Source organism: Suncus etruscus, chromosome 19 (genome assembly GCF_024139225.1).
Source record: "Suncus etruscus isolate mSunEtr1 chromosome 19, mSunEtr1.pri.cur, whole genome shotgun sequence".
Taxonomy (NCBI): domain Eukaryota; kingdom Metazoa; phylum Chordata; class Mammalia; order Eulipotyphla; family Soricidae; genus Suncus; species Suncus etruscus.
Genome location: NC_064866.1, coordinates 2,887,223 through 2,912,621, shown reverse-complemented (window position 1 = coordinate 2,912,621; position 25,399 = coordinate 2,887,223). Strand labels below are relative to the sequence as shown.

Genomic DNA, 25,399 nt, shown 5'->3' with positions numbered 1-25,399 from the left:
AGTATTGGCAAGGCCTGAAAAATACTACTTGGGGATTCACGATTGGTACTAATTTTAGATCATAGTCTATCACTTCCTCAAGAACAAAAAAGTAGTACCTCTGTGCATTCGATCAAACAATGTGAGGTCTAAATACTGAAAGATTGTGAAGTAAATGACAAAAAGATTTATAACTACAACAATATTTTGGCTCTTCTTACATACATTGACAAAGATATTTGCTTTGATGAAGAACATGTCTTCTCTGGACAGAATTCAATACAAACACGACAAAAAGTAAAATTTTCTCCATTGCTGTTCTGGATAGGATAAAATTGTTCACGTAGTCAATGCAAACAAAAGAGCAGAAGAATGGCAATTAGCTAATCTAGTCTGATAACGAAGTTCAGATTGCCATGCCAAGAGAGGTGTGGTGGCTGATCGTTGATCAAAGACTAAAAATGGTTAAATGGATCTATCATTGTTTTAAAGGATAAAAAATGAGCAAACTCGTTACTGGTTTTGTTTTCTGCTACGACTGGGCTCTAGAAGGTTTTTGATATGTGACTGCTGGGAGTCATTTTTCTTTCTCTACAAGACCAGTTTGCAGGCTGAAGCTGTGCCCCTGATATCATCCCCCAAACCTAGAAAATTTCAAAAGTTTTGAAGGAGACATGTATATATCCTTCAAATATTAATTTAGATGTATTTCCTTAATATGTATAATTCTTATTGTCCATCTTCTTTTATTAATAAAATCTTTATTTAAGCACCATAATTACAAGCATGATTGTAGTTGGGTTTCAGTCATAACAGAACAACCTCATTCACCAGTGCAACATTCCCACCACCAATGCCCCGGATCTCTCTACTCCCCCATCCCTGCCTGTATTCGAGATAGGCATTCTACTGCTTCCATTCATTAACTTTGTCATGCTAGTTGTTGGTGTAGTTATTTCCCTAACAACATTCACCACTCTTTGTGATGAGCTTCGTGTTGTGGGCTGGTCCTTCTGGCTCTTCACTCTATTGTCTTTGGAATTATTACAATAATGTCTTTACTTTTGTTTTAAATTAATTAATTAATTAATTTAAATTAATAGTGAGACTATTAATTCTAAAATTTGGGATGTCATAAGGTCTCCCAAAGCCCTGACAGGGTGATCACCAAGTTAAGAAACAAAAACACTACCAAATGTGGATCCAAACAGAACAAAAAGGATAGTTGATAAAAATAAAATTCTGGGGGCCGGGCGGTGGCGTAAAGGTAAGGTGCCTGCCTTGCCTGCGCTAGCCTTGGACGGACCGCGGTTCGATCCCCCAGTGTCCCATATGGTCCCCCAAGCCAGGAGCAACTTCTGAGCGCATAGCCAGGAGTAACCCCTGAGCATCACTGGGTGTGGCCCAAAAACCAAAAAAAAAATAAAATAAAATTCTGGGTCATTACAAACATAAACCTTTTCTTATTTTATCTATAGTCTGCAAATGAAAAAGAAACATAAAATTGATCAGTGTATCTGACTTGTATCTCCCTAAAATTGTTTATGTGACCTCCGGTGTTTTAATAATCCAAGGACATAGAGAACAATCCGAGTTGAAATAAAGATGAAGAAATAGCTAAGACTTCGGGCTTCAGAGCAACACATTCAGTCAATACCAAGGCATAGACCAAAGAGTGTGAGCACAAAGTTTATTGTTTCCTTTGCGGACAGGAGCACAGAGAAGTCCCTGATATAGGGATTGTGGTCTGTATTCCAAGGCAAGAAGAGATGGATGCAGATGGCAGAAGAGGAGTCTTTGAGGAAAGGAAGGCATGTCTCCAACCCAGGGCCAGAACAGTCTGATCTCTTCAGGCCACTGGAGCAGGAACACAGGCAGGTCCAGGGATGGTGTCACTGAGCTCCAGGGCCTCTACATTGCTGTTCTTGGCTCAGGGAGACACTAGCAGCAGCCTCCAGAGGACTGACTGCTGCCCCCTCCACAGCAGCTCGAGCCCCCTCCACAGCTGGAGCCTCCACCACAACAGCTGGAGCTCCCTCCACAGCAGCTGGAGCCCCCAGAAGGCTGGCAGTGACGGGAAGATCTGCGGCGTCTGTGGTGGCTCAGGCAGCAGCCCCCACCCCCAGAACTGCAGCAGCCCCCACCTCCAGAGCTGCAGCAGCCCCCACCCCCAGAGCTGCAGCAACCTCCACCTCCTGAGCTACAGCAGGAGGACACAGGAGGGCATTTGGGGGGACACTTAGGAGGGCATTTTGGGGTCTGGCACTTGGGTGGGCACTTGGGGGCGCACTTGGGAGGGGGCTGGCACTGTTGGCTCTGCTGGCAGGACATGCTGCTGGTCTGTGGTGGTCAGGAGCTGAGAAAAAACAAACAGTGAGTGAGATCAGCACATGCAGGTCCCTGCCCATTGCTGGACTTCAGCATAACTAAGTAGCATAGAAATTGAATATGCTTCAGCTTTACCACTTTTACTCAATTTTGCATCTTACTTCTGTTCCTGTCAAACTCACTATGTTTTTGAAGAATGACACACTTTCATTTCTTGTAGGCGAAGTCATCTAAGAAAATAACTGTAGCATAAAACCTGTCTAGATTCTAAGGCAAAGGACATTTTCAAAGTAGGTCAATCAGATCTCTATGCAGCTACTATAATGATTAAAAACTAATTATTGTGTTAGTTTAATAACTTACTGATTTTCAACATTCTGATTATTCACTGTGAGAAGGCAGAGCTTTTTTTTTTTTTCTCTAAAAGCAATCTGTAGGATTGATTTTTGTTTGTTTTTGAAGAGCAATTCTTATTTGGAAATAGGGAATCTCAGGTCAAAAGTCTTCTAAGCAGACAGAGTACAGATTCAAACTGTACTGCACAAATTACCAGTTCCAAAAAACTCACTAAGGAAAGAACCTATTCAATCTCCAATTTCTTCAGAACTTGAATTTGAATTTGGACACTTGACTCAACTCGATAAACTCTCCTTCCATGGATGGACAGTGATTCTCAGTGTCTCCTGTTCTGCCAATGGAGGGATTTGTCTTCCCTCTACTATATTTATTTCATAAGCCCTAAAGTCTAAAGACTATCCATGTCCTGCTCTTAGACTGCAGGCAAGGAGAGGTCTGTATTTCCTTTGTGAGCTCCTTCCAGTAAATGTTGTAATTCAATAGGAAGCATTCTGCTCTAGTGACCCAACACCACACCCTCTGTGGCAAGATTTTTCTCCAGAGTCCAGACACTAGTAGCTAACTCGTCATCTGGTGTTCCTGGTAGATGCCAGACATCTCAATACACTGTCCCTCTGGTCTTCAAGTCCCTCTTCTGCAGACACATCGACCTCCACCCAGCCCTGCTCCATCTGCCCCCTGCTCTGCTCTGTGCTGAGCCCCACCCTTGGAAGCCCTGTTCCAAGTCTCAGATCACTCACCAGGCACAAGTAGGCAGGTTCTGGAAGCACCTGAAGAGGAGTGGATGGGAAGGCTCTGGGCACAAGCCCTTTTATCCTGCCCATGGGCTCTGCCCACTGTGTGAGACAGGACCTGAGCATGAGAGGTTCTGCCTCACCTTTGCCACACTCGTATCCTCTGACAGGTGGTGACTGGCATTTTCTCCTGCCTCCCTCAATGAATGAGTTGTCTGAGACTTTGGTGCAATGGAATAATCCTTCCATCTCCTCTCTCCTAGTCCCCCCTGGAAGACATCTAATGGAGACCTCTCATATTCTCTTCCCCAGACCTACATTTCTGTACTCTAAAGTGGTGATTTACTGATTTCCTTAAAGCTTTAAAAGAATAATATCCTGTCATTTTCTCAAACTATGTTTCTCAAAATTATTTTTATTTGTGTTCATATAAATATAGGTGTATGTGTATAAGTATTAATTTATTAGTGGATTCAGAGATAAAACTCCAGACCTCATAGAGAAAACATTTGCCTTAGTAGAGTTACTATCAGTTTTCCATTGCTAATTCCCAATTGGCTCCTATCAGTGTCATTTGCTGAAATTTATTTTTAGTTTTAGCAGGCTTAATTTTCTGTATCATTAGGTGCTTTTTAAGAAAGTAAAATATCTCAATAATTTATGCCCAGGAAACACTTATAGCTGTGATTACTTCAGAAAAGAGCCAAGTCTGCCACTTGCGAGGCAAATGCCTTAACCCCTGTGGTAGCCCTGGGTCTGCTGTACATTTTTATTTTTTCTTGAAACATTTTCGGTTCAAATCCCAGTATCTTCACCTAGCCACTTTTCTGGACTATTCTGGAATGGCTCCTCACTCAACATTAAATCACATATATTGTAAATATTCACACTGAGATGTGTAATAGAACTGGCAATCCTTTTTATTGCCAATATTTGTATAGTATTATCTAAATCATAGTTGCTGTGTGATCAGTTGTGATGTCCAGTCACACAGGTCCTATAATTTCCTTCTTTTCCAAAGATTGGCATTTCCTTTTTCATCTAAACTTTTTTTATTTGCTATATTTCACACTTTACTAGTGAAAACAAAACCCACAGAATTTGGCAATAAGTTAAATATGGCCATTAGTTTGTGAAAGTTTGTCACCAGATAATTTTCTTTCTACCTTTTTCCACTAAGGTGTACCGCTAGTTTGTAAAATCTTTTAACAACATATTGCAACATATTGTCATTATATCCAAGTTTATACATATCTCATTATTTAAATTTATCATATATTTTGTGTTGTATATACTACTATATCATTTTCTTTAAGTAATAACATTTGGGCACAAACCTTTATTTTCCATTAGAGTTCAGTTTCAGAAGTCCAATATTCCTATCATATATATCATATATCCCTATTCTTCAAACCCCAAAATATATATTTAATGTGTCATTCATTAAGTTTTGCTTGAATCCCACTCTTCAGTTCTCAGGACTGTTTCCTATTGACATGTTTGGTGCTATGATTCTGGCAATCTTCAGAGGAATGTGTTATGACATGAAATGAATCTGGCCCCTTACATGCCTGGCATGTGCTCAGCCCATTGAGCTTTCTCTCTGTCCAAGCTAAATTTTTCTTCTGTTTGTTCACTGGATAATATTAATTTGTCTAGTTAGCAACATTTTACCTAAATTACGTCAATTTATGTTCCTACAATGAGAAGAAGGAAGGCAAACACAAATACAGACAGGGTGTGGGGGAGGAAAGAGAGGTGAGGAATTAATGGTGGGATGGTGGCACTGGTGAAGGGGGATTTTCTTTTTATGACTGAAACCCAACTACAATCACATTTGTAATTATGGTGCTTAAATAAAGATATTATTTTGAAACAAATGAGAAGCATCAGTTTGATCAATCCATCATCCTTTTCTAGTAGTATAGAATTTGAGAATAGATTAGAGATCTCTAAAGAAATAACTCACAACACTCTTCACTAAAGTTTCACTTTATTCCACCTTTTCTTTATCCTCAAAAACATAATCTGGTAGATGACATAGCTTGATCCTGTTAGAGTTAAGTGACTTTTGTCACTGTTTACCAGTTTAGCGTGATATGCTGACTATAAGTTTATTCATTTTGTTTAAAAATGATAAATTCACCTTTTTGAAAGAGAAGCATTCCACAAAGTACACATATATATTAACTTGCTTTTCCAGTCATTTGTTGACATGATTATTGTCAATTTTATATTTCTGCCTTTCTGAAAGGTGTTGATAGGAAAACAAGTGTGCAGATGTCTTAAGTAGCTTTGTCTAGATCCACAAATCCCATTTAAAATGCTTTTATCCAACTGCTCTAAAGAATTTAATAGCCAAGTCAGTTTATGTAAGTCTAATAAATACATAAATATATATACAAATCAAATATGATTGCCTCAGCCCCCCAAATATATTCCTGTTTTTCACATAGTAAATTTCCACACACAAATGTGGCAAAAATAAGTATAAAAATTTGGATATTTTCTAAGCTTGTTGTTCATGTTTTTGACTTTTATACTAAGTCTATTCATCATGAATATATATAGCTTATTATTTCTAAAATTATATTGTTATTGATTTATGTTTCATTGTCTCTATGTTATGATCTTTCTTTTTATATGATACTTATAACACAAATATTTTCAAACTATCTTATTATTTGTCTACATGCTTAAAATATCTTCCATACTACTTATAGATAATTAATAAGGGGCACACTAGACTTTTTTTTAGAAAAGTACTCAGTTGTGGTTTCAACATTTACTTTGAAACTTGTAAGACAAGACTCAATTTAAGCATTAATGCAATTCTAGGCCTGGCTCTGGGAATCTGTGACTCTGAATCAACAGTGTGATCATATCCCTCTAATGTACTGTTACCAAAAACTAAACCTCACACAATAGGTCCTTATCTGGTGCATGTTTTTATATTAAAATGGATCCCAGACTTGTACGATAGCACCCTATTCAGGATGCCACATCAGAGTGATGCCTTAGGACATGCCCAAGCCTGACCAACTGAAGATTCAGGTCCTGCTCTTTGTGAGGCAGAGACATTGATAGAATAGCTTCCACATCTCTTCACTTTGGGATAGATGAACTGAGCTGCTGAGTCCGAATTGACCATGTGGTCCAAGTATTCAATAGCCACATTCTCCTTCAAGACACCCATGGAAGCAAAGTGAGTCACTCCCAGATGAGTGAGTGGCAGATTTCTGCCGGGTGATAAGGCTAGGGCACATTCAGGGCAATCTAACAGAGTGAGAATTTTGGTGATGACACTTAGACCCCACACAGAGTAAAGTCACTTCTAAAGTTAATGATGGGACTAAACATGTTAAGAAGGGACCATGTGCCAGGTAGCCATGAGGGACCTAAAAAGAAAAGATTCATGCAAAGCATTCCTGGAGAGTCTTGGGTTTGTTTTTAGCACCATCGAGAGAAAGGACTACTGACAAATATCACAGGAAGAATAAAAAAAACACAGTTTGAAGAGTAGGTAGATAAAGTCCTTTTCTGGGGAAGATAAAATAAAGAAAAATAAGCTATTTCAGTTTAAAGTCTATTTTTAAAGGGTGTTACAAAGACTTATGCAAGCACAAATCCAAATATTAGCCTATAGTGCACGGCACAGGATGGGGTCCCAGAGCAACACAATTGTGAGACATCTCTAAGAACATGAGGCAATTGTTCTTAAGTGTCAGGAATGAAAGCAATGAAAAAAGGAATCAATTAGAGATTGATGTCCTGCTTGGAAAATAACATGGAGAACTGGGAAGTGGTGGTGCAATTTGAGGTTAGAATGCCTGTAACCAAGTGAAATATGTTCAGGTGTTTGTGTGTGTGTATGTATATGTGTGTGTATGTGTGTGTTTCTGCATGAGTGTGTACATAGTCATGTATTCTGACTCTTTCTTGTGTGTTATCTCCCAGTCAAATACAGAATCACATATAATATACACAACTCTGTGGACACACATTTAATCACATACTAGTAAGTTTTATAGAGCACATGGCAACCTCTGTGTTATTAATTCAAGACCCATTGAGAGCATAGGGAATGCCTCAAAATATTCCTTCATTTTATCCATCACACTAAACCTTTATCATTATCAAATACTATGATGCGGTGGTTTTTCGGACTTATTATCATCCCAAGTATGATTAATAGCTTTGATATTAATAGATAGCTAAGTAGTTGATAATATATTATAGTCCTACAGTGTAAATTGCCTGAAATAGAGAAATACACTTTTCTCTGAAGGAGTTAAGATAATTTTGTTCAGATCCATTACTAAATTAAAGCCTTAAAGTTGTAGGAGTTAATATTTATAGAGAGCTTATAAAGAAATTTAATTATATATGTGACTAGAAAAAAATCACCATCTTTCAGCTTCTGCTTCACTTCACGTCCCTTTCCTTGTCTAATTTATTCCAGGAAGGTTGCAGTCTCTCTTGTCCCACATTCTGTCTTATCGTTGCAATGTGCAGCTCTCCCAAATGCAGAAAATACAAACTCACTTTATCTCACAGATGCGTCACTCCTGTCTCTTCTTCTATAATAATTCATTCCCCATTTCATCTTTTAACATCAATCAAGACCATACTGGGATATCATCTTTCATCCATAATAATGTCTTTTACCACAAAGTTAGTAACAGGGGCCTGTGAGATAGTACCAACAGATAGGATATAGAGATAATTACATATTTCCCTTGTATGCGGCTGACCCACGTGTGATTCATAGGCTCTCGTATAGTCCCCTGATCTCCCCAGAAGTGAAGCCTGATGCAAAGCCAGGATAAAACATTGTGCATCACGGATGTGGATCAAAAACTAAAACAAAGGCTAGTATCAATGAGTATTGGCAAGGTCTGAAGAATACTACTTGGAGATCCACGATTGGTGCTATCATTTTAGATCATAGTCTAACACTTCCTCAAGAACAAAACCACATCACTTGAACTTTCTAGTCCCGGCTCTCAACTAGAGGGGGCAGTAATGGAGGCACCAAGACCAAACAGTTATAAGACTACTAAGTAATAAACTAGACACAGAAGGGACCACGCATTCTAGCAGCCCCTGGGGGTGGGGGAGAGTGGAGGATATGGGAGGCAGGATGGGAGCGGATGTGGCAGGACAATACAGTGGTTGGAATTCCCCTGATTCAATGTAAATATGTACCTGGAATATTACTGTGAACGATATGGAAGCCACTATAATTAAAATAAAAATTATATTAAAAAAGTAGCACATCTGAGTATTAAATCAAACAATGGGAGGTCTAGAAATTGAAAGATTGTAATTAACTTAAAGATTTATACTTATATTAATGTTTTGGCTCTTATGACTTACAATGACAGAGATAGTTGTTTTGATGAAAACATGTCTTTTGTGGGCATAATGAAACACAAACATGCCATAAAGTGAATTTTTGTCAATTGCAGTTCTGGATAGAATAAATTTCCTCCCATATTCAATGAAAATAAAAGAGCAGAAGAATCAATCTACCCTGACAATAAAGTTGAGATTGCCATGCCAAGAGAGGTTGTTGACTGTTGACCAAAGTTTAAAAATGGTTCAATGGATGCCATCATTTTATTAAAGGATAAAAACTGAGCAGACCTGCTACCAGATTTGGTTTCTGCTAAGCCTGAGCCCAAGAAGGTTTCCTAATACGTGACTGCTGGAGATAATTTTTCAGATTCCACTAGACCAGTTCTCTGGCTGAAGCTGTGCTCTAGATGTCATCCCCCAAACCCAGACCATTTCAAAAGACTTGAAGGAGATATGTATATATCCTTCAAATATTTATTTAGATGTATTTCCTTAATATGTATAATTCTTATTATCTATCTTCTTTTGTAGTGGCAGTTTTCTCTGTTCATTTGTTTATAGGAAATTCTAAAATTGAACACCTCCAAAGGTCTCCCAGAACCCAGACAGGTGAATCACCAAATAAAGAAACAGAAACACTACCAAATGTGGATCCAAACAAAACAAAAAAGATACTTGATAAAAATAAAATCATGGGCCAGTAAAAGCATAAACCTTTTCTTATTTATCTATAGTCTGCAAATGAAAAGGAAACATGACATTTATAAGTGTTACTATTAAAATGTGACTTCTCTATCTTCATGTAGCAGGACATCTGGAATGGAAAAGGACTTCGATTCTTCTGTGTCATCAAACCCCTTTTCACATTTGTATCTCCCTAAAATTGCTGAGGTGACCTCCAGTGTTTCATAATCCAAGGGCCTAGAGAACAAACTGGCTTTGACATACAAAAGAAGAGAGAAAAAGCTGAGGCTTCTCGCACCTGCCAAACACATTCAGTCAATACCAAGGCATACACAAAGGAGAGTGAGACAACGTTTATTGTTTCCTTTGAGAACAAGAGCAGAGAGAAATCCCTGAGAATGACATAGGGATTGTGGTCTGTGTTCCATGGCATGAAGAGAGGGCTGCAGATGGCAGAAGAGGAGTTTTTGAAGAAGAGGAAGGCAATTCTCCAACCCAAGGCCAGGACAGTCTTTTCTCTTCAGGCCACTGGAGCAGGAACACAGGCAGGACCAAGATGCTGTCACTGAGGTCCAGGGCCTCTACATTGTTTTACTTGGCTCAGGGTGATACTAGCAGCAACCCCCAGAGGACTGACTGCTGCCCCCTCCACAGCACCTAGAGCCCCCTCCACAGCTGGAACCTCCTCCACAACAGCTAGAGCCCCCTCCGCAGCAGCTGGAGCTCCCTCCACAGCAGCTGGAGCCCCCAGAGGGCTTGCAGCGACGGGATGATCTGCGGCGTCTGTGGTGGCTCAGGCAGCAGCCCCCACCCCCAGAACTGCAGCAGCCCCCACTTCCAGAGCTGCAGCAACCACCTCCCCCAGAGCTACAGCAGGAGGACACAGGAGGGCATTTTGGGGGACACTTGGGGGGACATTTTGGGGTCTGGCACTTGGGTGGGCACTTGGGGGCACACTTGGGAGGGGGCTGGCACTGTTGGCTCTGCTGGCAGGACATGCTGCTGGTCTGTGGTGGTCAGGAGCTGAGAAAAAACAAACAGTGAGTGAGATCGGCACACGCAGGTCCCTGCCCATTCCTGGACTTCAGCATAACTAAGAGGTATAGAAATTGAATCTCCTTCAGCTTTGCTCCTTTTACTAGATTTTGCATCTGACTTCTGCTCCTGAAAATCTCAGTATGTTCTTGAAGAATGACACAATTTCATCTATTATAGAAGTAGTAAACTAAGAAAAATCTCTAGCATGCAACCTGTCTAGATTTTAAGGAAATGGAAAATTTCAAAGTACATGTACCAGAGCTCTGTGCAGCTACTCTAGCAATTAAAAACTAATCATTGCAGTAGTTAAGCAACCTATTGCTTGTCACTGGTCTGATTGTTGACTGTAAGAATTCACTGCTTATTTTTTTTAATCTAAAAGCAATTCCCAGGATTGTTTGCTTGTTTGTTTTCAAAAAGCAATTCTTAATTGGAAATAGGGAATATCAGGCCAATGTCTTGTAAGCAAACAGAGAGTACAGATTTCAACTGTATTGAACAAATATCAGTTCCAATATACTCACTAAGAGAAGAACCAATTCAATCTCCCATTTCTTCAGAACTTGATTTGAAATTGGGCACTGGACTCAGACAAACTCTCCTTCACTCTCAGCCCACGGGTGAGAAGTGATTCTCAATCTGGTGTTGTCATTAAATAGGAAGCATTCTACTCGAGTGTGAGCCAAGACAACACCCTCTGTGGCAAGAAATATCTCATTTCTTCAGAACTTGAATTTGCAATTGGGCACTTGATTTGGACAAACTCTCCTTCCTTGGATGGACAGCGATTCTCAGTGTCTCCTGTTCTGTCAATGGAGGGATTAGTCTTCCCTCTAATATATTTATTTCATAAGCCCTAACATCTAAAGACTATCCATGTCCTGCTCTTAGACTGCAGGCAAGGAGAAGTCTGTATTTCCTTTGTGAGCTCCTTCCAGAAAATGCCGTAATTCAATAGGAATTTCATCTGGTGCACCCCAATCAAAGCCAGACAATTCAGTGCACTGCCCCTCGTTCTCATGTTCCTCTTCTGCAGACCCATTGGCCTCCACCCAGCTCCACCTACACCCTAATCTGCTGTCAGCCCCACCTGTGAAAGTCCAGCTCCAGGTCCCAGATCACTCACCAGGCACAAGTAGACAGGTTCTGGAAGCACCTCAGGAGAGGAGTGGATGGGGAGGCTCTGGGCACAGGCCCTTTTATCCTGCCCATGGGCTCTACCCAGTATGTGAGAGAGGACCAGAGCATGAGAGGTTCTTGGTCACCTCCTGCCACACGTGTGTCCTCTGACAGGTGGTGACTGGCATCTTCTCCTGCCTCCCTCATGGGTAAATTCTCTGAGTCATTGGTGAGGTTGGAGAATCCTTCCTTCTCTTCCCTCTTAGTTGCCCCTGGAAGACATCTAATGGGGACCGCTAATATTTTGTTCCCTATAGATTCATTCCTTTTGCCCCAAAGTGGCAATTTACTGCTGTCCAAAAACAGAAGATTAACATCCTGTCATTTCCTCAAACGATGTTTCTCAAAATCATTTTTGCATGTATATACAAGTATGAGTCCATTAATGAGGTCAGAGGTAAAACACTAGGCCTCACACAAGAGGCATTCACTCTAGTTACTCTAGTACATAGTTACTGTTGTCCACAATTTCCCCCAAATTTGCTCTTATCAGTGTCATTTGCTGGTATTCCTTTTTGTTTGTTTGTTTAGCATTACTTTTCTGTATCATTAGGCTGCAGGTGCTTCTCATGACCGTATTAAATCTCAACAATTGTGCCTAGGCAACACTTATAGCTGTGAATACTTCAGAAGAGAGCCCAAGTCTGCCATTTGCAAATGCCCTGAACCCCTGTGCTAGGTCTAGGTCTGTTGTATCTTTTTACTGTTCCTCAAAACATTTTTCAGTTGGGTCCTAGTATCTTCATCTAGCCATTTTCTGGACTATTCTGAGATGGCTCCTCATTCAATATCAGGTTCCACATATTGTAAATATTTCTAGTGCTTAGATGTATAATAGGATTGGCAATCCTTTTTAATGTTACCAAAATTATAAGTGCTGTATTCAAATGTGATATTCAGTCACATAGGTTCTATAATTTTCTTCTTTTACAGAGATCGACATAGTGAAAACAAAACAAAATGCCCTTTAGAATGACAATACAAAGTTATATATATATATATATATATATATATATATATATATATATATATATATATATATATATATATATATATGAGTTACAGGGAGTTAAGTGATTTTTGTCACTGTTTCACAAGTGATATCTACCATTACTGTGACACCATTTATCATTTTCTTGACAACTTTACCATTTAATGTTATATACTTAATAGATGTTTATCCGTTTTGTTTAAAAATAGATAATTTCATCCTTTGAAGGTAGGGAAGCATCCCACAAAGTACATACATATATCTATTAACTTGTTTATCCAGTCATTTATTGACATGATTATTTTTAATTTCACATTTCTGCCTCTCCGATTGGTGCTGATAGGAACATAAGTGTGTAGCTGTCTTTTTAGTTTTGTCTAAACCCAATAATCCCATTTTAAAAAACTTTATACAACTGCTTATTGATCACTTAAAAGCCAATCTAAGTCTATTTAAGTCTGATAAGTATAGATTTATGTATACAGAAATAAATATGATTACTTCAGCCCCGAAAATCATAGCTTTTTATATATAGATTTCCACATTTAAACATTTCCACATATAAACATGATAAAAAGAAATGTGGAAATCCGTTTTATTTCTAAGCTTGTTCTTTCTAAGCTTGTTGTTCATAGTTTTGCCTATGTGATAACAGGTTGATTGTGAATATAATACTATTTATTATTAAAATTATATGGCTGTCGATGCATATTTTATTTTATTCATGCTATTATCTTTCATTTTTATATAATCCTTATCACAACATGGGTATTTTCAAGCTATCTTACTATTTGTTAACATTTTACCAGACTTAAAATATCTCCCATATTACTTATAGATAATTAGTGGGACACTGGACAAATTTAGAAAACTAGAGATGTTTACTTTGAAACTTGTAAGATTAGAGACAAATTAGGCATTAATGCAATTCTAGGCCTGCCTCTGGGAATCTCTGAGTCTGAATCAACAGTGTGATCATATCCCTCTATTACAAAAAGCTAAGAACCTCACACCATTGGTCCTTTTCTGGTGCATATTTTTATATTAAAATGGTCCACAGACTTGTACGATTGCACACTATTCAGGATGCTACATCAGAGTGATGCCTTAGGACATGCCCAAGCTTGACCAACTGAAGATTCAGGCCCTGTTCTATGTGAGGCAGAGGCATGGAGAGAATAGCTTCTGCATCTCCTCAGCTTGGGGATGGATGAACTGTGTCCCTGAGTCAGAATTGACTGTGTGGGCCAAGTATTCAATAGCTGCACTCTCCTTCAAGACACCCATGGAAATAAAGGGAGTCAGACACTTACCAGTCATGGAGAGATTTCTGCAGGGTTATAAGGCTAGGCAGAGTCAGGGCAATCTTACAGAGTGAGAATTCTGGTGATGACACTTAGGCCCTAACAAAGTAAAGTCAATTCTAAAGTTATTGATAGTGATGAATCATGTGTAACAACTGACCATGTGACAAGTTGCCATGAGGGACCTAAAACAAAAGATCCATGCAAAGCATTCATGGAGAGTCTTGGGTTTGTTTTGAGCACCATCGAGAGAAAGAACTACGGACAAAAATACTGCAAGAATTTAAACAGCCCTTGTTAGAAGAATCCATGGCTAAACCATGTTTCAGGTAAAGACAAAATTAGAGGAAAATAAGCTGTTTCAGTTTAACATTTTTTGAAAAGAGTGTAACAAAGATTTATGTAGCACGTATTCAAAATTTAGCCTATAGAGCACAGCACATGAGGAGGATCCACAGCAACATAAGGTGATGCATCCCTAATAACCTGAACCAATTGTTCTGGAGTGTCAGGAATGAAAACCATGAGGAAAGGACTCAATAAGAAATTGGAGCCCTGTTTGGAGAAGAACATAGAAGACGATGGGGGACTGGCTAATGGTGGTGTAATTTGGGTGTTTTAACAACTGCTTTCAAGTGAAACATGGTTTTGTTTGTGTTTTTGTGTGCATGGATATGTACATAGTTGTATCTTTTGACTCCTTCATAGTGCATTATCCTAAGTAATGACAAAAGCATCTAGAATATACACACTTGTGTGGATACACACACTTAATCACATACTAGTAAGACTTATAGAGCACATGGCGACCTGTGTATTATTTATTCAACACACACTGAGAGCATAGGAAATGCCTCAAAATTCTCCTTCATCTAACCAATAACACTATTTAGCACTTTCAAATACCAATGATGGGGTCTCTTTTCTGACTTATTGTCAGCCCAGTAGTTGACAATATCCTTAATATTAATTTATAACTTATTAATTGATAACAATATTATAAACCTATTATTTCAATTTCCTGAATATAGAAATACACTTTTCTCTGAAGGATTAATGATACTTTTGTCCTTAAATTATAGGAGTTAATGTTTATAGAAAATTTATAAAGAAAATTACTTATATGACTACTAAAAAAAATCACCATCTTTCAGCCTCTGCTTCAATTCTGCTTCACTTTACAGTCCTTTCCTTTGACTAATTTATTCCAGAAAGGTCCCAGTCTCCCGTGTCCCACAGTCTCTCCACTTTCTGTCTTATCTTTCCAATTTGTACCTAGCTGAACTCCTAAAAATATAAATTCTCACTTTATTTAGCAAGTGAGGCCACTCCTAGCTCCTCTTCTATAATACTTCATTCCCCATTTTGCCTTTTAACAACAAATCAGACTATGTTGTTTTACTATCTTCCATCTATGAAAATGCCTTTCTTTTTTTTTTTTTTTACCAAAAAAGCTATCAACATGGGACCTGAGGCATAGTAAAGCAAATAGGATAGAGAGAGATAAGTAATTGTTTTGTATATATTCAGCTCCTGTGTGATTCCTGGGCCATCATATGGTTCCCTGAGCTCACTAGAAGTGATGGCTGGGCCTAAACATTGTGTACCACTGGATGTGGATCAAAATTAAAACAAAGCCTAGTAACTATAAGTATTGGCAAGGTCTGAAGACAACTATTTTGGGAACCAGCATTGGTGCAATCATTTTAGATCATAGTAAAATGCTTCCTCAAAGACAAAAAACTAAAACCTTTCTTCAATCAACCAGTGTGTGGTCTAGATATTGAACCAAGAGTAGGAAGTCATTAAGTAAAAGAGTTATAATCACCTCAATATTTTGACTCTAATTACATACAATGACAAAGATATTTGCTTTGATGAAGAACATATCTTCTGTGTGCATAACTAAACACAAACATGACATAAAGTCAAAATTTGTCAATTGTAGGTCTGGATAGGATCAATTCACGTACAGTCAATGAAAACAAAAAAGCAGAAGTGTGGCAATTAACCAGGTCTACACTGACAACAAAGTTGAGATTGCCATATAGAGAGGTGTGGTGGTTCAGCAAGGTTTAAACATGGTTGAATAGATGCTATCAGCATTTCAAAAGATAAAAAAATGAATAGACTCAATTACACACTCATACTAAGAAAGCTTTTACAGAGATCAGTATCATTAGACAGTATATGAAATCCAGAGTCATTTGCATAACTTAAAAAAAGCAATGCTTTATTAAAAGTCCAATAACTTGGGGCTGGAGAGATAGCATGGAGGTAAAGCGTTTGCCTTGCATGCAGAAGGACAGTGGTTCGAATCCCGGCATTCCATATGGTCCCCTGCGCCTGCCAGGGGCGATTTCTGAGGATAGAGCCAGAAGTAATCCCTGAGCGCTGCCAGGTGTGACTCAAAAACTAAAAAAAAAAAAAAAAAATCCATTAACTTTAGACAGAAGCACAGGCTCATTCAGAGAATACTGACATATTACAAACATATAACAATTCAAGGGTCCAGAGTGATCACAGAGTGGGCAGGGCATTTGTTTACCACGTGGCAGACCTGGGTTTCCTTCTAGGTACCACCTATGCTCCCCCAGGTCTGCCTGGAATAATTTCTGAGAGCAGAGGCTAGGTGTAACCCCTGGTCACTTTAGGGTCTGGCCCAAAGAACAAAACAAAACAAACAAATTTAAGATACACAGGAAAAGAGACATAAATAAAGTTATTCACTGCAACAAGTCAAGGTGATCTTTGGCTTACTAAAAACTACTCTTTTAAATAGAAGATTTTATTTTAATTGTCTAAAGAATGTATACATGATATAAGTTATTTTCCTGCCACAGCCCCCAGCCTACAGGCAGGATGTCTGGATTCCAACAGAACTGTGGTGAAGGCTCAGCCTAACCCCTGAAAAGGGGGGGTGAGGTCCTGGTAGACATTACTGAGAAAAGGCCATTTGTGCCTTGGGTTAGCACTTGGTAGGATAGAAAGCATGAACATTTATGTTTGATGAGTATTAACAATGCCGAGTACATAATAAAAAACAAACTGTGTGTTTTGTTCCCTGCATTAAAACAAGAATGCTGAAACATACCTTCCTTCCAGTGGTCCTCAAACTTTGGCCCGCGGGCCACATATTGTATTTGTATCTGTTCTGTTTCTTCATTGCAAAATAAGATATATGCAGTGTGCATAAGAATTCGTTCATAAGTTTTGTTTTTACTATAGTCAGACCCTCCAATGGTCTGAGGGACAGTGAACTGACCCCCTGTTTAAAAAGTTTGAGGACCCCTGTGTAAGCTAATAGAATAATCTACAATAATATATTTTCCAAGCTGATAGAATCAGTACAAATATTTGTAGTCAGCTATTTAGTATTTTGTAGGCTGTAGGTGTGTTTGGTCTTTTAATTATATCTTCTCTTTTTTCACAGTAGCCCTTTGCTATGATATTAAATGGACAATGGGGGTGTACTTTGTTGATTAGTAATTGACTAGCAAGAATCATATCCAAGAAGAAAGAATAAGTATTTTTCTGATTTCTGTTGACTACCAGGACTCATATTCCAAAAGGAAATAATACTCTTCTGATCTGTTTATGGTAAATGAAACTGATTACAAAGAATTGACAATATACTTATAATGTTTCGATGATTGTCTAATGTTTATGCTGATATGTAATGTTTATTCCATAGCGTAAAACCTTGATCTACCCAACTTTCTACTATTGATAACTTTTTGATTAAAGATGAAGTAGAACTCCCAATAAAACAGGCTCAGGTCCAACTACTCTTGAGTGCGTTTGGTTTCTGAGTACCCATTCTTCACCGACTCCTTGCTCCCATCTGCCTATTGAATAACCCTGAAGCCCCTCCAGTGCTGCCCTACTCAGCTAGCCTGCAACATTTACCAACAATATTTTTCATAGTGGCTCAAAGACTCTCTAGTTCATCTGGAATCATGAGGTCCTTCAGCTCCATATAAAGCTCATGAAGCATTGATTTGCTGGTGGTGGTAGAGATGATGTTTAGGATGGCAGTGATGCTGGTTTTGTTGTAGGTGGTGGTATGGTGGTGTACTTCTAAATTTTGAACAAGGTCTTGAAGGATCGGAGAGACAGCATGGAAGTAAGGTGTTTGCCTTTCATGCAGAAGGTCATTGATTTGAATTCCAGCATCCCATATGGTCCCCGAGGCTGCCAGGAGTGATTTCTGAGCATAGAGCCAGGAGGAACCCCTGAGCGCTGCTGGGTGTGACCCAAAAACTAAAAAAAAAAAACACCAAAAACCAAGGTCTTGAGTTTCTAGCACACATACATATACAAAAGCACACTTAGAGAAAAATACCCTTATAAGTTAATAAAATGTAGGAATTCATATACAATATATGAAAATTGAACCAAAACTTAGTTTTAGAGAAAACTTCAAATTTGTTTGGAGATAACTCAAGCTTTAACTCTAATCAGGAGACCATTCTCCAAGAGGAACCAGGGGAAGTCCAGGGCAATCTTTCTCCCAGACCCATTCAGAGATAGCCTGATACCTAGAGAGAAAAACTGCTCTTCCATCAAGCAGGCAGAGTAGAGCAACAGATTAATGTGCAGGGAAGGAGTGATGGAGGATCTTTAAGTCCAAGTCCTTTAGGACCTGCTGATTTAGGTCCTGAAGCTAGATCGAAGGACCCAGGTGCAGACCCTCTCTATTTGGCTCCTACCTGTCTGTGATTGTTCAGAACAAGTCTATTTTGCTTCTTATGGAAACCTAGAATGTGATGCCTACTTTCACAGACAAAAAATGTCCCCGAGAGGCCCCTCGTGTGTATTAAAATAGCGTCTTTCTTTCACAGCTTTGGAAGTTGGAGTTCCTCCCTAACATTCCAAATCCCACAGCTTCAATGACAAAAGACATCATGGTTACAGACAGTCTGTGCTCTGAGGTCCCAATTGCACTTGAGGAAACTTCACTATGCTGGAGACAATTCCAGAAAGGACCAGTATCATTTCTCTAGAGGATGCTGAAGGAGTTTGCCCTGAGCAAGAAGGTTCTAAGTAGGGCAACAAGTTACCAAACTCTCTCCATTTTGTCATGAGGAGTCTAAATCAAAACTTGATCTACTGGGTCCCAGTCCCTGCTCACCAAGAGGGAAAACTCCTCTCCCCTAGACTCTCACACAGATCTTCTTCAGATGCCCATGTGTGGCACCCTGGGGCATCGCTGTTTATTTTAAACCCTTCGAATGTTCTTCCTATGTGCAACAGTCAAACTAGAATCATGTCATCTCTTTTGACTTATCTGTTTCCTTATATGTTTCCTTCATAATCTGACCTCTGATACAGTGCTTCACTTAGTTTTCATATATCATTAGCTTCTACTTTAGTGTATTTGTCTTCATTTTCTCTAACTTTACTATTGAAAAGTCAAATTTGGGGGCTGGAGCCATGGTGCAGAGCTGTAAGGCATCTGTCTTGCTGGTGTTAGCCTAGGTTGGACCTTGGTTTGACCCCCTGGGGTCCCACATGGTCCCCCACGCCAGGAGTAATTTCTGAGCTCATAACTGGACTATTCCCCAAGCATCACTGGGTGTGGCTCAAAAAACGAATAAAATAAAAACCAGTCAAATCTTCTCCCAATGTACCATTAATGATATCCTGTTATTAAAATTATGATATTTAGGATATTGAATTAGGGACACAAATACATTAATTCCTAACATCTCATTTTTCCTTTTAGGGAAATCAAAGAGACTCCCCACTCAGTGAGGAAACTAACCCCACATTACCTTAAAATATCTCCGTTGGCTTCCCATGAGTGGACAGATACTTGTTAGCATATTTAATGTTATCTCCAGAGTTATTCCAACTGTTAGACATGGAAAGCTAGAAATTGAGCTCCAGCAGGGCCTCCTACTTGTCCAAGGGCAAATCAGTGTTTTACAGGTAAACAGGGATATCTACCATCTCTAAATTGTAATATCTTTTCTATAAAACCCCATTCAAGACAATGTGCGAAAAGCAGACCTTAACAGTGTAGGGTGGTTAATGAAAGGTCCAATTTGTTTAGTTCAAATTAATTCATATTGTCCACTCACAAAATACTTTTGACATGACATAGTAGCTGGCTGGTATGAATGATTTCACAGCTTTGCCGTTTACTGGTTGTCTGAAACATATACCTAAAAGATCTAATGCAACATGTAGTTATTCACCCAAAAGCCCATTTCTCCTTCTGTAAGGGTTCAGAAAACTTACCTCTCACCAGATCAGCTCAGTGAATTTACTTCTCTGTAGGTTTCTAATTCCAAATGGATTAAATAACATATAATGGAAAAGATGTAATATTTCTAAATTGGGACACATCAATGCAACTAGGATGACTGTATCCCAAAAGGCATGTTCAGATGGACACACCTATTGGGAGCAGCAATATAGTGTGCATATTCTTGGTCACAGCCAGCTTCAGGTCTTTATGACCCACAGAGACTCAATGCTCATATCCTGAGTCATGATTTCCTTAGAAGTAGCGTAGATGGGAAGTTTAAAACTCTACTTAAACCCTAGACTAGGGCTTTTTTTATTGGTCCCAAGATATGAACTGGTGAAGTGTTTCAGCCTTTTCTCCTTTGTCTCTCTAACTGAGGATGAGACCCTCTAGAAGAATTCCACTTATTTTCTGTGTATTAGACCTTTACCTCAGTTTACTACTATTCCCTTCTTCAAACAAAACCACGTAACTTGAACTAGCTAGTCCTGCCCCCCAGTTAGAGGGGGAAATAAGGGAGGCACCAGGACCAAACAGGTGCAAGACTACTAAGTATTAGGCTAGATACAGAGGGAACAACATATTCTGGCAGCCCAAAGGGTGAGGGAAGAGCATATGGGAGATAGGACAAAAACGGAGTTGTAGGGAGGACAAAATGGTGATGGAAACCCCCCTGATTTTATGTAAATATGTACCTAAAATATTATTGTCAACAATATGTAAGCCACTATGATCAAAATAAAAATTAAATTAAATAAAAAAAAACTACTTAAAAGGGTAAAAAGACAGTGGATACAATCAAAATGGTAAAACCCACAAATTATGGTCCCCATTTAAATTTCCAAATTGAATTTCTAATAAAGTATAGAGAATTGAGGGACTAAAACGACAGGACAGTGAGGAGGGAATTCGCTTTTTATGTACCCTACCCAGGTTTAATCTTGGCACCCCATAGGGTCTTCCAAAGCCTAGACAAGTTTGAACGTTAAGTAAAGACACAGAAACCTTGTGTCTGCTGATTCTGGATCCAAACAAAACAAAAAACTACGTGATGCAATAATTCTGGGATTGTACAAGCAGAAACCTTTTCTTTTTTTTATATAGTATACAAATGAAAATGAAACACTATATGTAAACATATCATGTCTGTAACAGAGCAGGAAAAATGTGACTCTCAATTTAGCAGAATATCTGAATTGAAAAGGCTCAGATTGCTTTTGTGTCATCAAATCAAATTGTTCGCTTTTGTATCTCCCTAAAATTGGTGAGGTGACCTCCGGTATGTTGTGATCCCAAGGACATAGAGAACAAATCTGCTATGAGATACAGATGAAGAGAGAAAGAGCTGAGACTTCTTGCATCTTGCCAACACATTCAGTCAATACAAAGGCAGACACAAAAGAGTGTGAGCACACGGTTTATTGTTTCTTTTGAGGACAGGAATAGAGAGAAATCCCTGAGAATGGTATAGGGATTGTGGTCTGTGTTCCATGGCAGTAAGAGAGGGACTCAGAGGGCAGAAGAGGTGTCTTTGAAGAAAAGGAAGGCAGTTCTTCAACCCAGGGCCAGGACAGACTGCTCTCTTCAAGCCATTGGAGCAGGAACACAGGCAGGTCCAGGAATGGTGTCACTGAGGTGCAGTGTCATTGAATTGTTCTTCTTAGCTCAAGGTGACCTAGCAGCAACCTCCAGAGGACTGGCTGCTGCCCCCTCCACAGCAGCTGGAGCCCCCTCCACAGCTGGAGCCTCCTCCACAACAGCTGGAGCCCCCTCCGCAGCAGCTGGAGCTCCCTCCACAGCAGCTGGAGCCCCCAGAGGGCTTGCAGCGACTGGATGACCTGCGGCGTCTGTGGTGGCTCAGACAGCAGCCCCCACCCCCAGAACTGCAGCAGCCCCCACCTCCAGAGCTGCAGCAGCCCCCACCCCCAGAGCTACAACAACCTCCACCCCCAGAGCTACAGCAGGAGGACACTGGAGGGCATTTTGGGGGACACTTGGGGGGACATTTTGGGGTCTGGCACTTGGGTGGGCACTTCGGGGCGCACTTGGGAGGGGGCTGGCACTGCTGCTGGCTCTGCTGGCAGGACATGCTGCTGGTCTGTGGTGTTCAAGTTCTGAAGAAGAGATTGAGATTGTCAGACACAGTGCATCACAACCCTGTAGCTTCAGGATCATCATTTCTGCTTGTGTGCAACTACAGACCCTCCTAGCATCGCTCAGAGAGACATCCCTACCACACCAGCATCTTGATTCTGAAACCACTGCACATTGTGGATACCTACAACACCCCCCAAAGAAGGGGGTCCAGTGATTTGGCCATGTCTCCTTCTTTATAGAGATGGTTGAGCAGAACCACAAACAGGGTGTACATTCTGCAATGGAATCTCCAGCATGAGATCTTAGGCAACAGAAGTTCACCATCCCTGTGTTGACAGCTTTGGAGCTGTCCTATACCCAATAAGCTCCAATCTCCAACATGCTACTCTTGTTCTCTTTTTGTGTCTATCTGTGTCCCCTGCCATGACCTGGTAAAACACATTGGTGTCTTGAATATAAGGTTACTGCACTAACCTCCTCTGAGTCTCTGTAACTTCTTTTGCCAGTCATTTCTTTCTCTCCTCCCTCTCTTGTCATAAATGCAGAACCTTAAATGTCTCAGATCCAAACAAGTATTCCGAATCAAAACATGTCTGAGGACTACCAACTGTTCCTGACCTACCTTCTGAATACTTTTTCTCTAATAATATGAATCTCAAAACCAAGACCCTGCCTAGTTCCCTCCTCCTTCTGACCTCCTGTGGACAGAAAGAAGCTCTGCCCATAGTTCCCAGGCCCCAGGTCACTCACTGGCACAAGTAGGCAGGTTCTTTGAGCTCCTCAGGACAGGAGTGGATAGAGAGGTTCAGTCCAAAGGAGCTTATATCTGGTCCCTGGGCTCTGCCCCCACCTGTGAGACAGAACTTGAACATGTCAGGCGCTACCTCACTTCCCGCCACATACCTGGATTCTGTGACAGGTGGTGACTGGCAGCTCCTCCCTATCTCTCTCCACAAGCCCAGAATCTTCCTTCTTCAACATCAAGTCCTTCTCCTACAGCTCCCATCCTTCTACCTTATTCTCAGAGTTCGGCCTAATTTCAGAAGGGCCATCTGTGAATTAAGAGTCGTACAATTTTTATAACATTTCTCTTGTCTTCTGACCCACACCTGAGCATTTTGTGTGTGTGTGTGAATGTTTGTGCATTCATGACTATTATGAGTTTAACTTCATTTGTAAATCTCTGGACTATGAATGAGATGCAATGGAAGACAGAATCCTGGTCCAACAGAATATTATCAGTGCAATCTTTTGTTTTGTTTTGTTTGGGGGCCACACCCCATGGTGCTCAGTGTTTACTCTTGGCTCTGTGTTTAGAAATTCACTCTTGGTAGGCTCTGGGGACCCTATGGGATGCTGCTGATGGAACTGGAGTCTGCCGCATACAAGGCAAATGCCCTGCCCACTTGCTATTGCTCTGGCCCCCTATCCATACAATCTTTTCTCAAATCATTTATAGTTACTCAACCTCCTTTCCCTCAAGTTTTAAATAAATAAATAAATAAATATTATTTTAAAGCTGTTACCACAGAGACAGAATCAAGGAAGGAATATACCTTCCTAACCTGCTGTATCCTCATAATCAAAAGACTTTTTTTGGTCACAGATAGTATTTCCAAAGAGAGATGCCTGTGGTCTTTAAGTGTTTAAATTTTCCACTGGAGTTCTTCCATATATATATTCATTTCATGATTTCCCTGCCGCATATTCGGGGGCTATAGTGTTTTGCTTTGCCTAGTTTACTGAAGTTTTTCCCCTGTGGATCTTTTCCATGGGGAGAAGGGTGCAATCAGAGTGCAGAAATGTGTAGAAACTGTGAGGTTGTTCAAATTGGAGCATCTCTCCAATTTGGTGGGGTGGGCTGGAAGAATGTGTGAAAGAGTGGCCTCTGGTTCAGCAGTCAGAGGCTTCTTTTAGCAAGAAAGCAGGAGATTAGGACTCGCCAGTGTCACTGCTCTGCAGTGACTTGAGTAGGTTCATGTTTTATTCTTCCTTTGGTATTTGGACATTAGTAAGAAGTCAAAAAAAAAAACTCCCTTTTCATCTTGCTTTTTGGCAAGCATTGCTCTTATTTCTGGAGGGCAAAATAATGAATAAACTAAATTAATTGTATCCACTCAAAATAGACCTCGTATAATTATGAGAGGAAATTCTTCCAAGAGAAATTTTCATACTATCATGCATTTAATTTACTAGATATAAATATAATTATGCATATGTAAAGGTCTTAGTGGGCTAGGAGGAACAAAGTCATGGGGTTTATTTGTGTAGTTGTACACTGAATATTAAGTCTGATTGCATTTGAAATATTTTACATTTGTATGAAAATCCTTTTGGCTTTATAGAAATTGATGTTCTAATAAACTTTGTTAAGTTGATCACCCAATGCTTCTAAGAATGGTATTCTATCTGAGATAAAAATTTCATTCCAAGCACTATCATAACTGAGCTATTGACTTATTTTCTAATTAAACATGACTGATAGTTTGGTTGCTGGCCTTCATGGCAACAGATACATGAAGTAAAGACATCTTCAACTCATTGCTCCAGAAACTGAGTACTGGTATGCTATATGAGTCTATGCAGTGATATACTGCTCACTCCTCTCAACTATGAAGGGAAAAATGAGAGTCAATGTCACACCAGCTAAGACAGATTATACCTCAGAACATGTATAGCCATACCTCCTGGTCTTTGTCAGTGTACTGTCCTCTGTTTGAATGACTCAGAGAAGGAATAGCTTTTGGAAACTCTAAGGTCAAGGTTAATTATATTGATTTTACAAGTCAATATATACATAATCTCTATCTTTAGATGGAGTATGCAAATAAAGGATGCATATTCCGCTGCTCATCTATGAGGGAAAGGATCATTGAGTGCCAAATTTATGATATAGACTTAAAATATAATGGATCACGTGGGATTTGAAATCCATTGTCTCAGTACCTTAAAAAATGCAGTAGAGTAGGAAAACATATTTTAACATACAAAAACTGCCTAGTTTTCTTGGGAAGTAAATTAGGCGTTGTAGCAGGTTACATTTCACAAAGCCTATCCCACCATGATATGGACTCCATTGAGATTGTATTAA

The 25,399-nt window shown here is 39.7% G+C and overlaps 1 protein-coding gene across 1 annotated transcript; it reads right to left on the bottom strand.

Annotated features, from left to right (window-relative positions):
• Nucleotides 1–1,920: 1,920 nt before the first annotated feature.
• Nucleotides 1,921–2,310, bottom strand: LOC125997586 (late cornified envelope protein 1F-like). Its single transcript, XM_049766011.1, has one exon. It carries the CDS (start codon nucleotides 2,308–2,310, stop codon nucleotides 1,921–1,923), a length of 390 nt encoding a protein of 129 aa, XP_049621968.1.
• Nucleotides 2,311–25,399: the final 23,089 nt, after the last annotated feature.

Coding starts and splice junctions, on each gene's coding strand:
- LOC125997586 (XM_049766011.1), bottom strand. CDS start 2,310: ATGTCCTGCCAGCAGAGCCAACAGTGCCAGCCCCCTCCCAAGTGCGCC.